The sequence below is a fragment of the Haemaphysalis longicornis genome, unplaced genomic scaffold (genome assembly GCF_048455015.1).
Source record: "Haemaphysalis longicornis isolate Haplotype H1 unplaced genomic scaffold, Haemaphysalis longicornis Haplotype H1 scaffold_6, whole genome shotgun sequence".
In the NCBI taxonomy this organism is placed as follows: Eukaryota; Metazoa; Arthropoda; class Arachnida; order Ixodida; family Ixodidae; genus Haemaphysalis; species Haemaphysalis longicornis.
In genome coordinates, this window is record NW_027526407.1 from 16,558,052 (window position 1) to 16,570,337 (window position 12,286).

The window sequence follows — 12,286 nt, forward strand, 5'->3', positions numbered from 1 at the left end:
GCTCCATGACGCCGGAAGTGAACCCCAAACACCATGCTGCTGTAAGGTTAGCAGATGATCATGGTCACCCTTTCAACCCGGGTATTTTAAGATCACCGTCTACTGTGAAGTTGCTGCTCCTGACACCGACTCTATTGCGGAGAGTGACCAGAGTGACCGCGGCGTCTCCGTCGAAAGAAGAATTGCGCGCTTTAGGGATCGCAAATACCGCGTTATCGTCACTAATTTCAGAGGACTTCCAGCTTTAAAACATAGTTGTTGCTATTGGGTTCTTCGAAGAGACGCTTCGAAGACACGTTATTCGAAGTATTTCACGTGACCACGGTTGCGACTTTCAACACGCACCCGAAGATGCCTTCAAGGTTCTGAAACGCATGTGCATGAACGCGGCGCTTCCGCGTCAACAACAGAAGAAATTATAGGCTTTGCTGTGCCGCTACGGTGAGTTCGCTTTATTAAGCTCAAATTTAGATCAGGCAACTCTAACGCAGCCCCGAATTAAAACCGAAGATGAAGCCCGTTCTACCCGAGAGTCACCATACCGCGCGTCTTCCTAGATACTAAAAAAAAATGCAATGGCATCCCTCAGTAGCAAAATTAACAGGAAGGATTTACGAATACAGTACGGAATTTTTGGCAAAACAGAATTGAAAATTCACATGAAAATTTTGCTTATAAGTAATTACTTGATTCTAATATGTCGTTATTATTGCACACCTGACCTTCATGAGAAAAAAAGTAAAAATGGAGCATGAAATTTTTTTGTAGACACCTGAACTTAACTTATTGTAGTGGGACAGCTCTTGTCGCTACTAAATAACACCATACAGAGCTTTCTTATACTGCACCGCCAACACAGGCACACAAATTTTGGGAGGAAGGTGAGGAGGTGGGCATTCATGTGCATAAAGGGGTGTGATTATGTTCACTGCTTTATATGTGCCAAGGCAAATCATTTTGTTATTTTATGAGCACTCAGGTAGCTAACCTGGAAATGCAGGTCTTTGCACACATGCTTGCAGTTTGTCACCCTAGAAAACGTGCAAATATTGTGCAGTTATTGGAAATAATTGAAGTGTTAAAGTGTTGAATTGCTTGCTGTTGCTGCCATTTTTGTGCACTGCAGAAAGCTTTCCTTCCTGTAGTTGCAGTCGGGGGGGGGGGTTGTGGCATGCAGTGCAAAACTCTGCAGGAGCTGCCTTTGTTCCACTGGTTATGATGACTCCTTTTGTTTGCATGTTTCAATCATTGTGTTCCAGTATCAATAAGCACTCACTTAATTCCATGGTTTGGTTAATTAATAAATAGAGAAATATAGCTAGTACAGTAGACTCTTGATAAACGGATGCACTAGAAGGTGAATGTGCTCATAGGTTTTCAGAAAGCAAGAAAACTACAAGAGGTTTAGGCACAGTATTCACAAAGTTGATTTGGCAACAATAAGTCGCTGTGCACTACAAAATGCATCAATTATTTTTGTTTGAGTCTTTGCAATTGCATCTTCACGGAGGCTAGAGGACTCGACTTCGCGAGTGCTTACGAGCCACCGATTTTGAAAGATGGCAAGGCAGTAATGAAGCGCGAATAGAACAATGGCATGAACGAGGCGGCAGGAGCTGAGACCTGTAACATCGGGCATCTTGAATTGAGACCGAACGACTGGAACAGAAACTGTGATGTTGCTTTCGCTGCGCTAACATGGCTGACCATGAACGAGGTGAGGCTTACGAGGCCAACAAGGCTAAAAAAAACATGGGGGAAGAAAACAAAAAAAACGAAAGGGAAGGAACTGTTTAAATCTGATTCTCATGACAATGGGTTTCACAGGAGCTCCATTTCTGGTTCCGTTTACACGGTGAGGATAAAATTTTAGTTCTGATTACCGAGTTTGTTTTACGCTATCTGAATACAAAACGAACCAACTTACAGGCTCCTGTTGCGTTTAAGCGATTTCTGTTTATCGAGATTCTACTGTAGTTTCTATCCGATCCAACCAGTTTTGTGTGCTGCCATAAATCCTCTCAGAGTAACTTATGCCAAAAGTTGAAACGAACGTGAAGAAAGATACACAAATGACAAGTAGCAGCAACTTCTTTTTTCCTTTTTTGATATTTGTGGCAGCTGCTTTTTATTTTGATTGAAAATGCTCAGTGTCATTTTCAGTTCTGTCTTGAGAACTAGACTAATTTTTGTACTTATGCAGCTCTCTGGGAAAAGGTTCTCCGGAACCAGGCAGAAATATTAGCCAAGCTTGGTTCTCTCAGCCGACAACGTGTTGGAGGAATGGCAGGCACCCCTACCCTGCCAGAGGACTGCCCCCCCCCCCCCCTGCCGGTCCAGACAGCCGAGGAGTTGAAGGAACTTAACTGCTACCTCGGGAACCGAGAGAAGCTGGAGATGATGGTATTTTTGTGCATGCGCGCACTTTGTGCTTACCGTATTTACCCGAGTCTAACGCACCCTCGATTGTAATGTGCACCCGTTTTTTCGCGTCCGAAGAAGAAAACAACGATTGTTGTCTTTGATTGTCCTCGATTGAAATGCGCACTAGGCTTTACTAGACTTTCATTACTTAATACAAAAATTCAACTATTTCTCACTTGGAACAAGCACAGGTTTATTCCAAAGGTGGCACGAAAGGAAATGTGCCGGTTTTTGCTGGCAAGAAAGTCACCACGACGACGGTCCGGGGCAGGGCCGTTCTGTCGTTATGGGTCTGTGAGTCGCTCGCTACTGCTGCGTGTACTCTGCCAGCGTGTCTTCTATTTGGGGGTATGGCTAGCGAAAACTTTCTCTTTCTGTTTGTACCAGTCCCGCATACAAGTGTCCGGAACACTGAGCATGTGACACGGCATCCATCGCTTTCCACGCACAAGTTTACTTCATTCTTAAATGCAGCATTGGGGTGAACCCGCCGTGTCTTCGCAGTGGGAAATTCCACAGCAGAAAGAACAGAGGAATTCAAAAAAAGACTATGCAGACAACAAAGGCAAACATTCGCCAACTGCGAAGTGCTGGCTACGTGTTCAGTAGTCAAGCAGCCATCTTGAAAGCCGATGGTGATGTGGCGCCAGAGTTTTGAGTTGTACTCCATTTTAATGCGCATGTGATTTTGGGACCTATTTTTCCAAAAAAAGGGTGCGCGTTAGATTCGAGTAAATACAGTACATGTTTAAATTTTAAGGGGGGATACTGGTCTTGAGGACATTTTTGTTATTTTTTAACCTATGTGCATGAGATTTACACATTGAGTGTATTTCAACATCCTGAGCACAAATATGCAGTCAGTTTTTATCTATGGGGTGTAAGTTTAGAGTTGTGCAACATGTTACATCACTCCGTTTCGGGCAATGTTTTCATTATGTACCTATGAAATACTCAAACAGCTTTTATCCCTTTGTGCTCTAGAAGGACCAGGGAGTGTAACTATACCCTTGCAGTAATTTTAGCATGGTTTTTGCGAACGGTTTAAAATTCGTAAATGTCAGGTCATCAATTTACAGTGGTCTTGTAAAAATAACTGCATAAAATTTTGTGCCAGCAAAAACAAAATTCTGTACTTTTGTGGCCTTATTGCACTGTTAAGTTCATAAGCTTTCGAATGCAGCAAAAATGATGTAAATCAAACCAGTACATCCCATGATATTGTACGGGACAGCTGACCATGTGGGAAAAAAATTGGTTCCCAGAAAACAGGGCATAAAATTTGCTAACAGGCAAAAATGGTCATTTAGGCGACTTCAAAGGGTGACAGCTTTGTGAATACTTATGATACAGCTATGATATTTTGGAGGTACATTCTTTGGGACCTGTAGACTGCAAATAAAATTAATACAGGAAATTGATTTTTTGGCAAATTTTCGGTCCTCAAGACCAATGTCCCCCCTTGCATGTCCGAGACGGAGGCAGCAAGAAGAAGAGAATTGTAATGCTAGATCAGTGGTTCCCAAATGGGGGTCCACATACCGCAGGGGGTCTGCAAAGCCCTTCCAGACATCCCTTTGTCCTTTCTGCCAAACCTTGTTGGCAACACAAAAGGCGCCTCACTGTTTGACTTCCGTTTTTAATTTTTACGTTGGCTTTCTTCACAACCAGCTAGCAATGCAGGAAAGGCACACACACAAAAGGCAGTGTATAGTGTTTTTGTATCAGCAAGAGGGAATGGTTTGGCAATACACCAGTCACCAGCATAAAAGTCAGACACAAAAAGCGGGCATTGATATTGAATAAGTATGTGGGCAACTTCAGCTGCAAGAGTATTGTTTGACATTATGATGTGGATGAACACAAATCATTGCGTGGTCCCCCGTTGCTTTTGCGAGCCCAAAAGGGCTCCTCCTCCAACCCCCCCCCCTCCTTCCCCGGCCACTCATGGTTGGGAACCAGTGCTGTGGATTAATGGGCATTCTTGATTTACCAGTCGGGGATGCTCCGCAGAGTCTGGAACTGGTAGTTCAGGAGGCCCATTGATGACCGTGACAGTTGGTTGCCAAATGTAAAAGAGCTGTCATAAACCACAGATGGTAGGTGGCTGCTGAGGAAATCGCAAGGATTTTTCATTGCAAAATCATTGTCACATGTGAGTGTTGTAAACACTGTACTTTGAAAAAAGTCTTATTGAAGGGTACATGTGAAAACCACATACGGCCAAACCCGGTTATCAAACTCAAAAAAAAACCTAACAATTCGATACAGGGGTCATTTGATACAAGCATGATAAGGAATTCACCATGATAAAAGCAGATGTTGTTTATAAACACATTTTTCTGATGAAACTGCCCTACCTTCACATGAAATAGTCTTGTATCTTCTGCTTGAACAAGCTCACTGCCTGAGACAGTATGCACTTTTTCATACTGTTTGAAGAGTCATGCAGCTGAGGCTGCAACGTTTCACATTTGGAAAGAAGTGCTGTACTGGTACTAGTGCACAAATCACCTCAGACATTTTGAGCAAGGGATCGTAGTGGCTTTCCTCATAGCACCCACTTTTACTTGCGCTTGGTATGGTACAATGTTGGCAAAGTAAGACCTTACAATCTCTCCCATGGTCACAACACTATCATCCACGAACTCGCTGAATGATCCGGCAATGGTGTCTGGAATTTTCCATAGCTCACCCCACAGTTTGGCAACACAGGTGATGGCTTTGTTGCACCCAGGATTTTCAAAGTCATCACTGGCACGCACAAGCAGCAGATTCGAAGCGATTTCAGAAGGTTTCTTCAGTAACATCTGCCCAGAACCTACTTCGAGAAGGTTCAAAGCTCCCTGCTGATCGTGCCTAGAGGAATCAACCCTTGTGCACTGTGGGGATGTGTGACTTCTCACCATATTTGACTTGATTTATGATTGCCAGCTTCACAACGAAATGCAAGTTCAGCAGCTTTGCGCTAGCTAGAGCTGTCAAATGAGTGTTTCTAGTGCTAACCACCACAACTACACTTAGAAAAAAAACCTTAAAGAGCGAACAAGTCAAACAAAAAGAATGAAAAAAAACATGGTGGACAGGCCAAGATTATTTCTTTAATGGGGGGGGAACAGCTCAGACGGGACTGGGGCGTCACAATAGGGAAGGAGAGCGAGAAGGAAGGGAAAGAGTGGCTCACTGCCCATGAGTGGCTGGGCTAAACAACTGGTAGGGGTGTGCCGGTGGAATTTCTCCTCAACCTTGAGGGAAACCCAACTTGGAGGGGCACACCTGCGCCATTTGCCGTTCAATATATCGGCTGTCACTGGTATTTTTGTTTGATATAGGCGTAATTTTCGCTATATATTTTAACTGCGAATATGCCGTGACCAGAAATAGTTCAATATACAGGGTAATTTGATGGAAACGGATCGGATTGTAGTTGGCTAGTTCGTTAGGTGGATTACTCTGCCTATAAACCCACTATGAGCTAACTTTTGTTACAGCTAAGGTGCAAAGTTCTCTGCATGGGCAGTTATTTTCATCAGAAGCTCACCCTTTTAGGATGCCTTCGGACAGTTGTGTGAGAAAAGTTAGAAGCCCCCAACAGGATACATAAGTGCCATGTATCCTGTTAAAAGTATGAAGTAATTTTGGGAGGGGTTTCTTTAAACTTCTGTAGCCAGGTTTAAATCAACTGTATTGCAGTGAGGCTGGCCCAGTGGCTAAAGCAATGTTCTGCTCATCCTAAGAATGTAGGTTCGATTGCCGGCCGCGGTTATTTGGTGTGAGGAACAGATGGCTCAGTGTGGGTGCTATACACGAGCCTATACTGATTCAGTTTCTTTGCAAGTATGGCATGCCGTCCCATTCAATAAAGGTGGAGATAAGGTAAAAATATAAGAGCTTTCTGGAAATTCAGGGCTCACAATACTTGCTTTTCTGGGAAGGAACCAATTTGTGTGGGCCGCACTCAGAATGGTGGCTTTCATCTTTTTTTACTCCTGAACATGTGGGTGCCATATCCTGCTTTCAAGAAGTGCGTTTTATCACAGTCAAGTTATGGGCAAAATTATCGAGGCTAAATTAATTTCTGATCCACATTTAGGTGACTAGCCCTAAACTATCTGTAGTTCTGGGAGGCAAAGAACTTGATTACTTGATCTTATATCTGGTTGCCGACGTGTTTTTTTATGTAACCTTTGTTTGCAACTGTGATAGTTTTATTTCATTTCATTGGTTTTTATCCAAGTTCTGTTCAATTATTTACATTTGTATGAATTCTTAACAAGGACAAACCTATGGCAAGTTACCGTGTTTGAATGTTAGCCTGTGTAGTCAGAGTTAGACTGGAACCTGCGACCACTGCCAACCCATCCTCCCCCTTTGCTTTTTTTTACCAGGCCGACTACTTTCGCCAAAATGGTGGTCCAGACTACAAAGTGGCCGGAAGGACAATCATGAGCATGCTTGTCAGCAATTCTCTGGCGAAGGTGTGCAGCTGGGCCGGGTCGAAGGGCTCGAAGGAGGCATTTGCTGATCATCATAACATCTTGGCGCATGTTCTTGGTAGGTGGCCTTAATTGGTTTGGTGAATTGAATATGAAGATTTGGCTTTCATGACCCGCCGCAGTGGCTCAGTTGTGCTGCTGAGCAGGAGGACGCGGGTTCGATTCCCGGCCGTGGTGGTTGCTTTTCTGATGGAGGCAAAAAGCAGAAACGCCCGTGTGTACGAGATTTCGCCGCACGTTAAAGATCCCCAGGTGGTCAAAATTAATCCGGAGCCCTCCACTACGGCGCGCCTCATCGCCTGCGTTGCGTCGGCGCGTTAAACCCTGCAATCAGTCAATCAATCAATCAATTTGGTTTTCATACTTTCTACTTTTCCAGATATGTCAGTTTGTTTTTGTTTGGGCATAAGTTCTGTAGTGAGCAATTAGGGAGGTTTTGCTTTTAATTTATTCATTTTTTGTTATTTTGCTGTCCCTCTCGTGCAATTCACGTAGTATAAAAGATTTTTCTAATAACCTGTTTGGTTTTCGCATCGCTCAGTATTAATTTGATATTATTGTCATAACTAATAGTTTCTTTACAATATTGTGAAATTTGGGGGTTTTTTTGGTGATCATAATGCTACAGACATAGACCTTTAGACGTGTGTATCTCTAAACGCAGGTATATACTGAAAATTGAAAGTTCAAATTTGAACAACTAGAAAATTGAAAGTCAACAAGTTCAAGTTTCTAGCACTTGAAACATTTAATACCTTATTCACCGTTATAGCTAGAACGCGAGGCTTGGGGATGCAATAAAAGTCACATAATTGTGACACAGTTACATGCACTCTTGTGTGTCTTTGTTGATTTTCAGTTTTACAGCGTCTCTGGCCTCGTAACCGAGTGAACAAAAGAGACACCAAAGACAGAAGAAAAACGGAAGAGGAAAGCGTAGCAAAACTGTGAGGGAGAGGGCAGTATGCTGAGGTGGCACAAGACCTTCCCCGGGGTGATGTGCTACGAGATAACAGAGGGAATGGATAAGCCACCGAGTATGAGCCAGCCCGAAAGCAGAGAATGAAAGTATTGCAAAAATGTGTAGGGGAGGGCAGTATGCCAAGGCTGCACCACAGAAACCCAGCACATGCTGCGTGCTACAAGTACATCGGTTCTCTGGCGTCCTCCACGTTGATTGGCTAATCCAAACCACGTGCCATTTGCATGGGAGGTTCAAACACGATTTACAACAACATGCTCGGCGGAAGTGACACGCTGCAAGATAATGGGAGGGCAGCACATGCCATCGTGCGTTCGCTGATCATGCAATCACTTCCCGAGACGCAGCAGCTATGTGCCATCACCGAGTAGATTGCAGCTTGTGCTGTGCACAAATTTCGCATTAGGGAACGGTCACCCTTTTCTCGTTTTTGCTTGCAGTACTGCATCATTTTAGTGCTCCCTAAAATTCCAAAACATTAATGTTTTAGAATTTCAAGGAGCACTAAAATGATGCAGTTTAAGGTTAGGCGGGCTAATTTAGGTGGCTCTAACATTTTCAAGAGGACTGCCTTAAATGAAATCATAGTTAAAAAGTGGCACAGTACATGTGTAAAGTACACAGTGCCTAATTTTTTCCCCTCCACCCCTTTTTATGTAGCTGCACTGCGCCCAAGGTTTCCCGACCTTGACAAGACCACTGTTGCTGCTGTTGTAAAGAAATGGATCTATTCAGCATCGGACCGTGAAGGCGGCCGCAACCAGCGAAGGGCCGACAAAGCCAACAGCATTGAATAAACAAATTTTGCTGTCAACAGAGACTGATCAATAAGCAGTACTGTGGGTTCAAGGCCCCGCGGCTGGGGGACGCACGGTGGCCGCACAGTGGCTGCCGGTCAAAGGCCACGTTCCAGCAACCATAATTCAGCCGCAATCCCGCGGCTATTAGCAGGCCGTGCTTGGGTGGCCGTAATTCGGCCTTTTTTCGGTGGCCGTAAGCTAGCCGTTCTCCGGTGAACGTAGTCCAGCCGCATTCTGGTTCCCGTCGTACGGCCGGAGCCATACGGCCGAAATGAGGCCGTATGAACGGAAGCCGGTCCAACGGCTAACGGAGACTGGCCGTTGGATAGCTACATGAATACGGTCGTGTACGGCGAAAAGGCCCACATTTGGACATGGGCCGAACATGGCTGCCGGAAAACGGCCGGACAGAAAATCACCGGACAAAGTACACCGGCCTGTTTTAGGCCGAACAGTCCTGCGCTGCCTGGGAGGCTACACGGGCTAGTTGAAGTGGACGAGACTGGCTGCATCCATAACACAGGCAGCCGATTCGTGTTCAATGTGATGCCGTTAGGGTTGTGCACGGCACCAGAAATGTTGCCATGCTATTTGGCCGGAAGCGGCACACCTGTCTCGTATACATCTACAAGCCTGTGGCATCCGCCTGGAGTTTCGACAAACACCTTGCAAGGTTGAAGTCTACTTGATGCTATTCCTACGTCAGGGTTGACGCTGAAGCCTGAAAACTGCCCCTTTGCGCACGAGGAACTCAAGTGTTTGGCCCACGTCGTCATAGCCTTGAGCGTCCAGCGAGACCCGCGAAACTTCGACCAGAGCGAACTTTTCAAGACAGAAAGACAAGACGGACGGGCAAAGATTCACCCAGGTGCGCACGTTTTCGTCACAAACTTCAGCAGAAATTTCTTGCTACTCGCAGTGTGGCCTGGATATCACCAATTTCAGCTGGGAAAACGTCCAAGCAAAATCGTTCCCCGAGCTGCAGCAACGCCCCAAATTCCTGACTGCTGGCTCGTTTTGACAAAATCGCCTAAACAGAAACGCACACGGACGCCAGTGGTATTGGATAGGATGACATCATCGTCCAAACACTAAAGCCATTGCGAAAAAGCAGTCGCCTATGCAACCCGTGGTCTGTCAAAGCAAGAGAAAAACTAGTCAGCCTCTGAGAAAGTGTGCCTCGCTAATATATGGGTCATCTCAAAATTTTGCCCGTACGTGTATGGCAAATCCTTCAAGGTTGTGACCAAAAATTATGCCCTGTGTTGGCTCGCCGGTTTGAATAACCCGCCTGGCTGTCTTTGAAGATGGAGCTTGCGTCTGGAACAGTTAGACATTACATTACTATACAACTCCGGCGAGACACACTCAAACGCCCATTGCCTGTCTCGCGCTCCATCGACCCGCCATCCTGATACCGGGCTGCAGACGGCGCATTCTTCGGAGTCGTTAAAGAAAGCAACGTAGCCACCCAGCAGGATCCCGATCCCAAATTATGCGTCATGATCGACTATCTCGATGGACGCAAACAGTGTTCAAACGCAACTTACCCGCATGTAGCCTTTAAAATAACGTTCTCGAGAAACAAATCAACCCAGGAGAAAGAAAAAAGTATTGCTATGAGCATTTTTACCGCAGGTCATAGATAAGGGGGGTGTGATCAGGTGAACGGAAAGCGACTGTGGTCACCCCTTAAGCTGGTTGGACGGCTGCATCAGGATGTCGGAAGATGAGGAACACGAGGGCGAAGAAGGGATGGTCAAAACGAAGCTGCTCGATCAGTGGTTTGCACTTGGTTCTTGGACCTCCAGACGAGCGAGCGGGTCTGGTGGACCTCTCATTCGCACTCATACAGGCAAGCTGGCCACCTGCCTTGCGCCGGAGGCCCGAGAAGCACCACATCATTAGCAGTCTCGGCCAGTCATTGACAGGAGAGAAATCCGTGCTGGACAGGGGTGTGGTGAGACTTCTCCGGAGACTTATGTTTTGCGTAACTTTCTCCGTGTGTCTGTGATGTCCCGGGAACTATTCGCAAATCTTTCATTTCGTGGTTTTGTTTTCGTGTTGGAAATACAAGTGACGGCAACGTACGAGGGATCGAATCCTGTGGTCTGGAGCAAGGTGCTAGTTGTACCTCTTATCCTTGTGTGTGCAAATGGTGGGCAAAGACATTTCTCCCAAAGAATTTAACGAGGACGCCAGCTGGGAAGTTGCGGGAGACCACCTGTCGAGAAACCACAAGCGAGGAGCAGAGAAGCTCAACCATCAAAACGCCGCAAATGGCAAGGCAAGGTTGAACGTCAAGAAAGTGAAGGCCTCTGTTAAGTTTGGGCTCCGCATGTAATTAATGAAGGCCGCCGATGGCCCATGTATTGGCGTCGCCTCCGCTGGTAGCTACGATCCTGTGTCCCTTTTATGTAGCCGCACGGACGCCTAGTTCGGAGCCGCCGAGAGCGTGTTCTGTGCCCGTCCTTTTGTGTGTCCAAAGACGGGGCGATTAGCTTGAGTACCTCTGTCGCGTCGGAGGTGGCTGGGTCATTCGGCATAACAAGCTGACAAGAAGCTTAATGACGGTGTGTCTCATAGTATCGAAAAGGCGCGCGGTGTAAGTTTTTGAGAATCTGCGAAGCCGGCGCCAGGCGCTGGTCGTGGACGGGTCGTTCGCCTCGAAGATTTTGCTTGGGCCTGAGGCGCCTCTTCCCTGGCGACAGACAGCAGGCGGCGCCGTCCTTGGTCTGGGAGGGGATTAGCGGCGACTCCCGCATTGTCCCGACGCACGCGCAGACGAGGGGCCAAGGCAGACGCGGGGGGATGGTAGCCTCGCGAAGAGCGCTGTAGGCCCGCAGCTTGGCTTTTGTGGAGATGCCGCCCGCTGAACGTAATGGTGCGTCCACTTTAGGACGCAGACGTCCTGCATTTGCTCGTCAGGTGTATTAGCGTGCGTGGGAAACGCACTATGTGTGTATAAGAGAGAGTGTTGGGTCACGTGACCGCAGGTGGGGACACATGTGTGATTGGCTGGTTCCTGTTGCCAATCAATGGTTTCTATTAATTGTTTGAATGGTTTTTCTCTGTTTCTTGAACGCCCCCTTTTTGGAGGCGGGGTTTTTGGTATCAGAACCAGAGTGTTGGGTTTTGTCGGGGGTCGGCCGAGAGGGGATCGAGTTCAGTATAGATCTCGGCCGAACAGTCTGCTGCTGTCAGAGTGACAATGTAACCGTCACTCTGACCTGATGTAAAGTTGGAGTAATGTAAATAGTGTAAATAAACCTAATGTCCAGCAAGGAAGGCAGTCCTCATCCCTCACCCGCTCCAAGCATCGGTCGTCAGTCATCGGAGCGAGTCGAGATCGTTCTCTCGGCTCGCGCATCAAAAGAACATCACTATTTCACCTCCATCAGTTCGTCAAGAAGATGGTAAGGTGAAATTTACCTTGCGCAGTCGACAGGATGACCACGACCATCGGCTGGAGCTGGTGGGGCATTGCGGAGAGACTCCTTCAACGCAAGGTTCAGCTCCGACCAAAAACGAGCCCAACTCCAAGCATCGACGGGGCGGCACCTTAGTGGGAGGCCTTGTGAGTT

At 46.5% G+C, this 12,286-nt stretch overlaps 1 protein-coding gene across 1 annotated transcript; it reads left to right on the forward strand.

Moving 5' to 3' along the window:
- Positions 1–2,161: 2,161 nt before the first annotated feature.
- On the forward strand, positions 2,162–8,699 carry LOC144142924 (uncharacterized). Its single transcript, XM_077674758.1, has 3 exons — positions 2,162–2,403; positions 6,813–6,978; positions 8,563–8,699. The coding sequence occupies exons 1-3, from the start codon at positions 2,284–2,286 to the stop codon at positions 8,697–8,699; spliced, it is 423 nt and encodes a 140-aa protein (XP_077530884.1). The 5' UTR covers positions 2,162–2,283.
- The last annotated feature ends 3,587 nt before the right edge of the window (positions 8,700–12,286 follow it).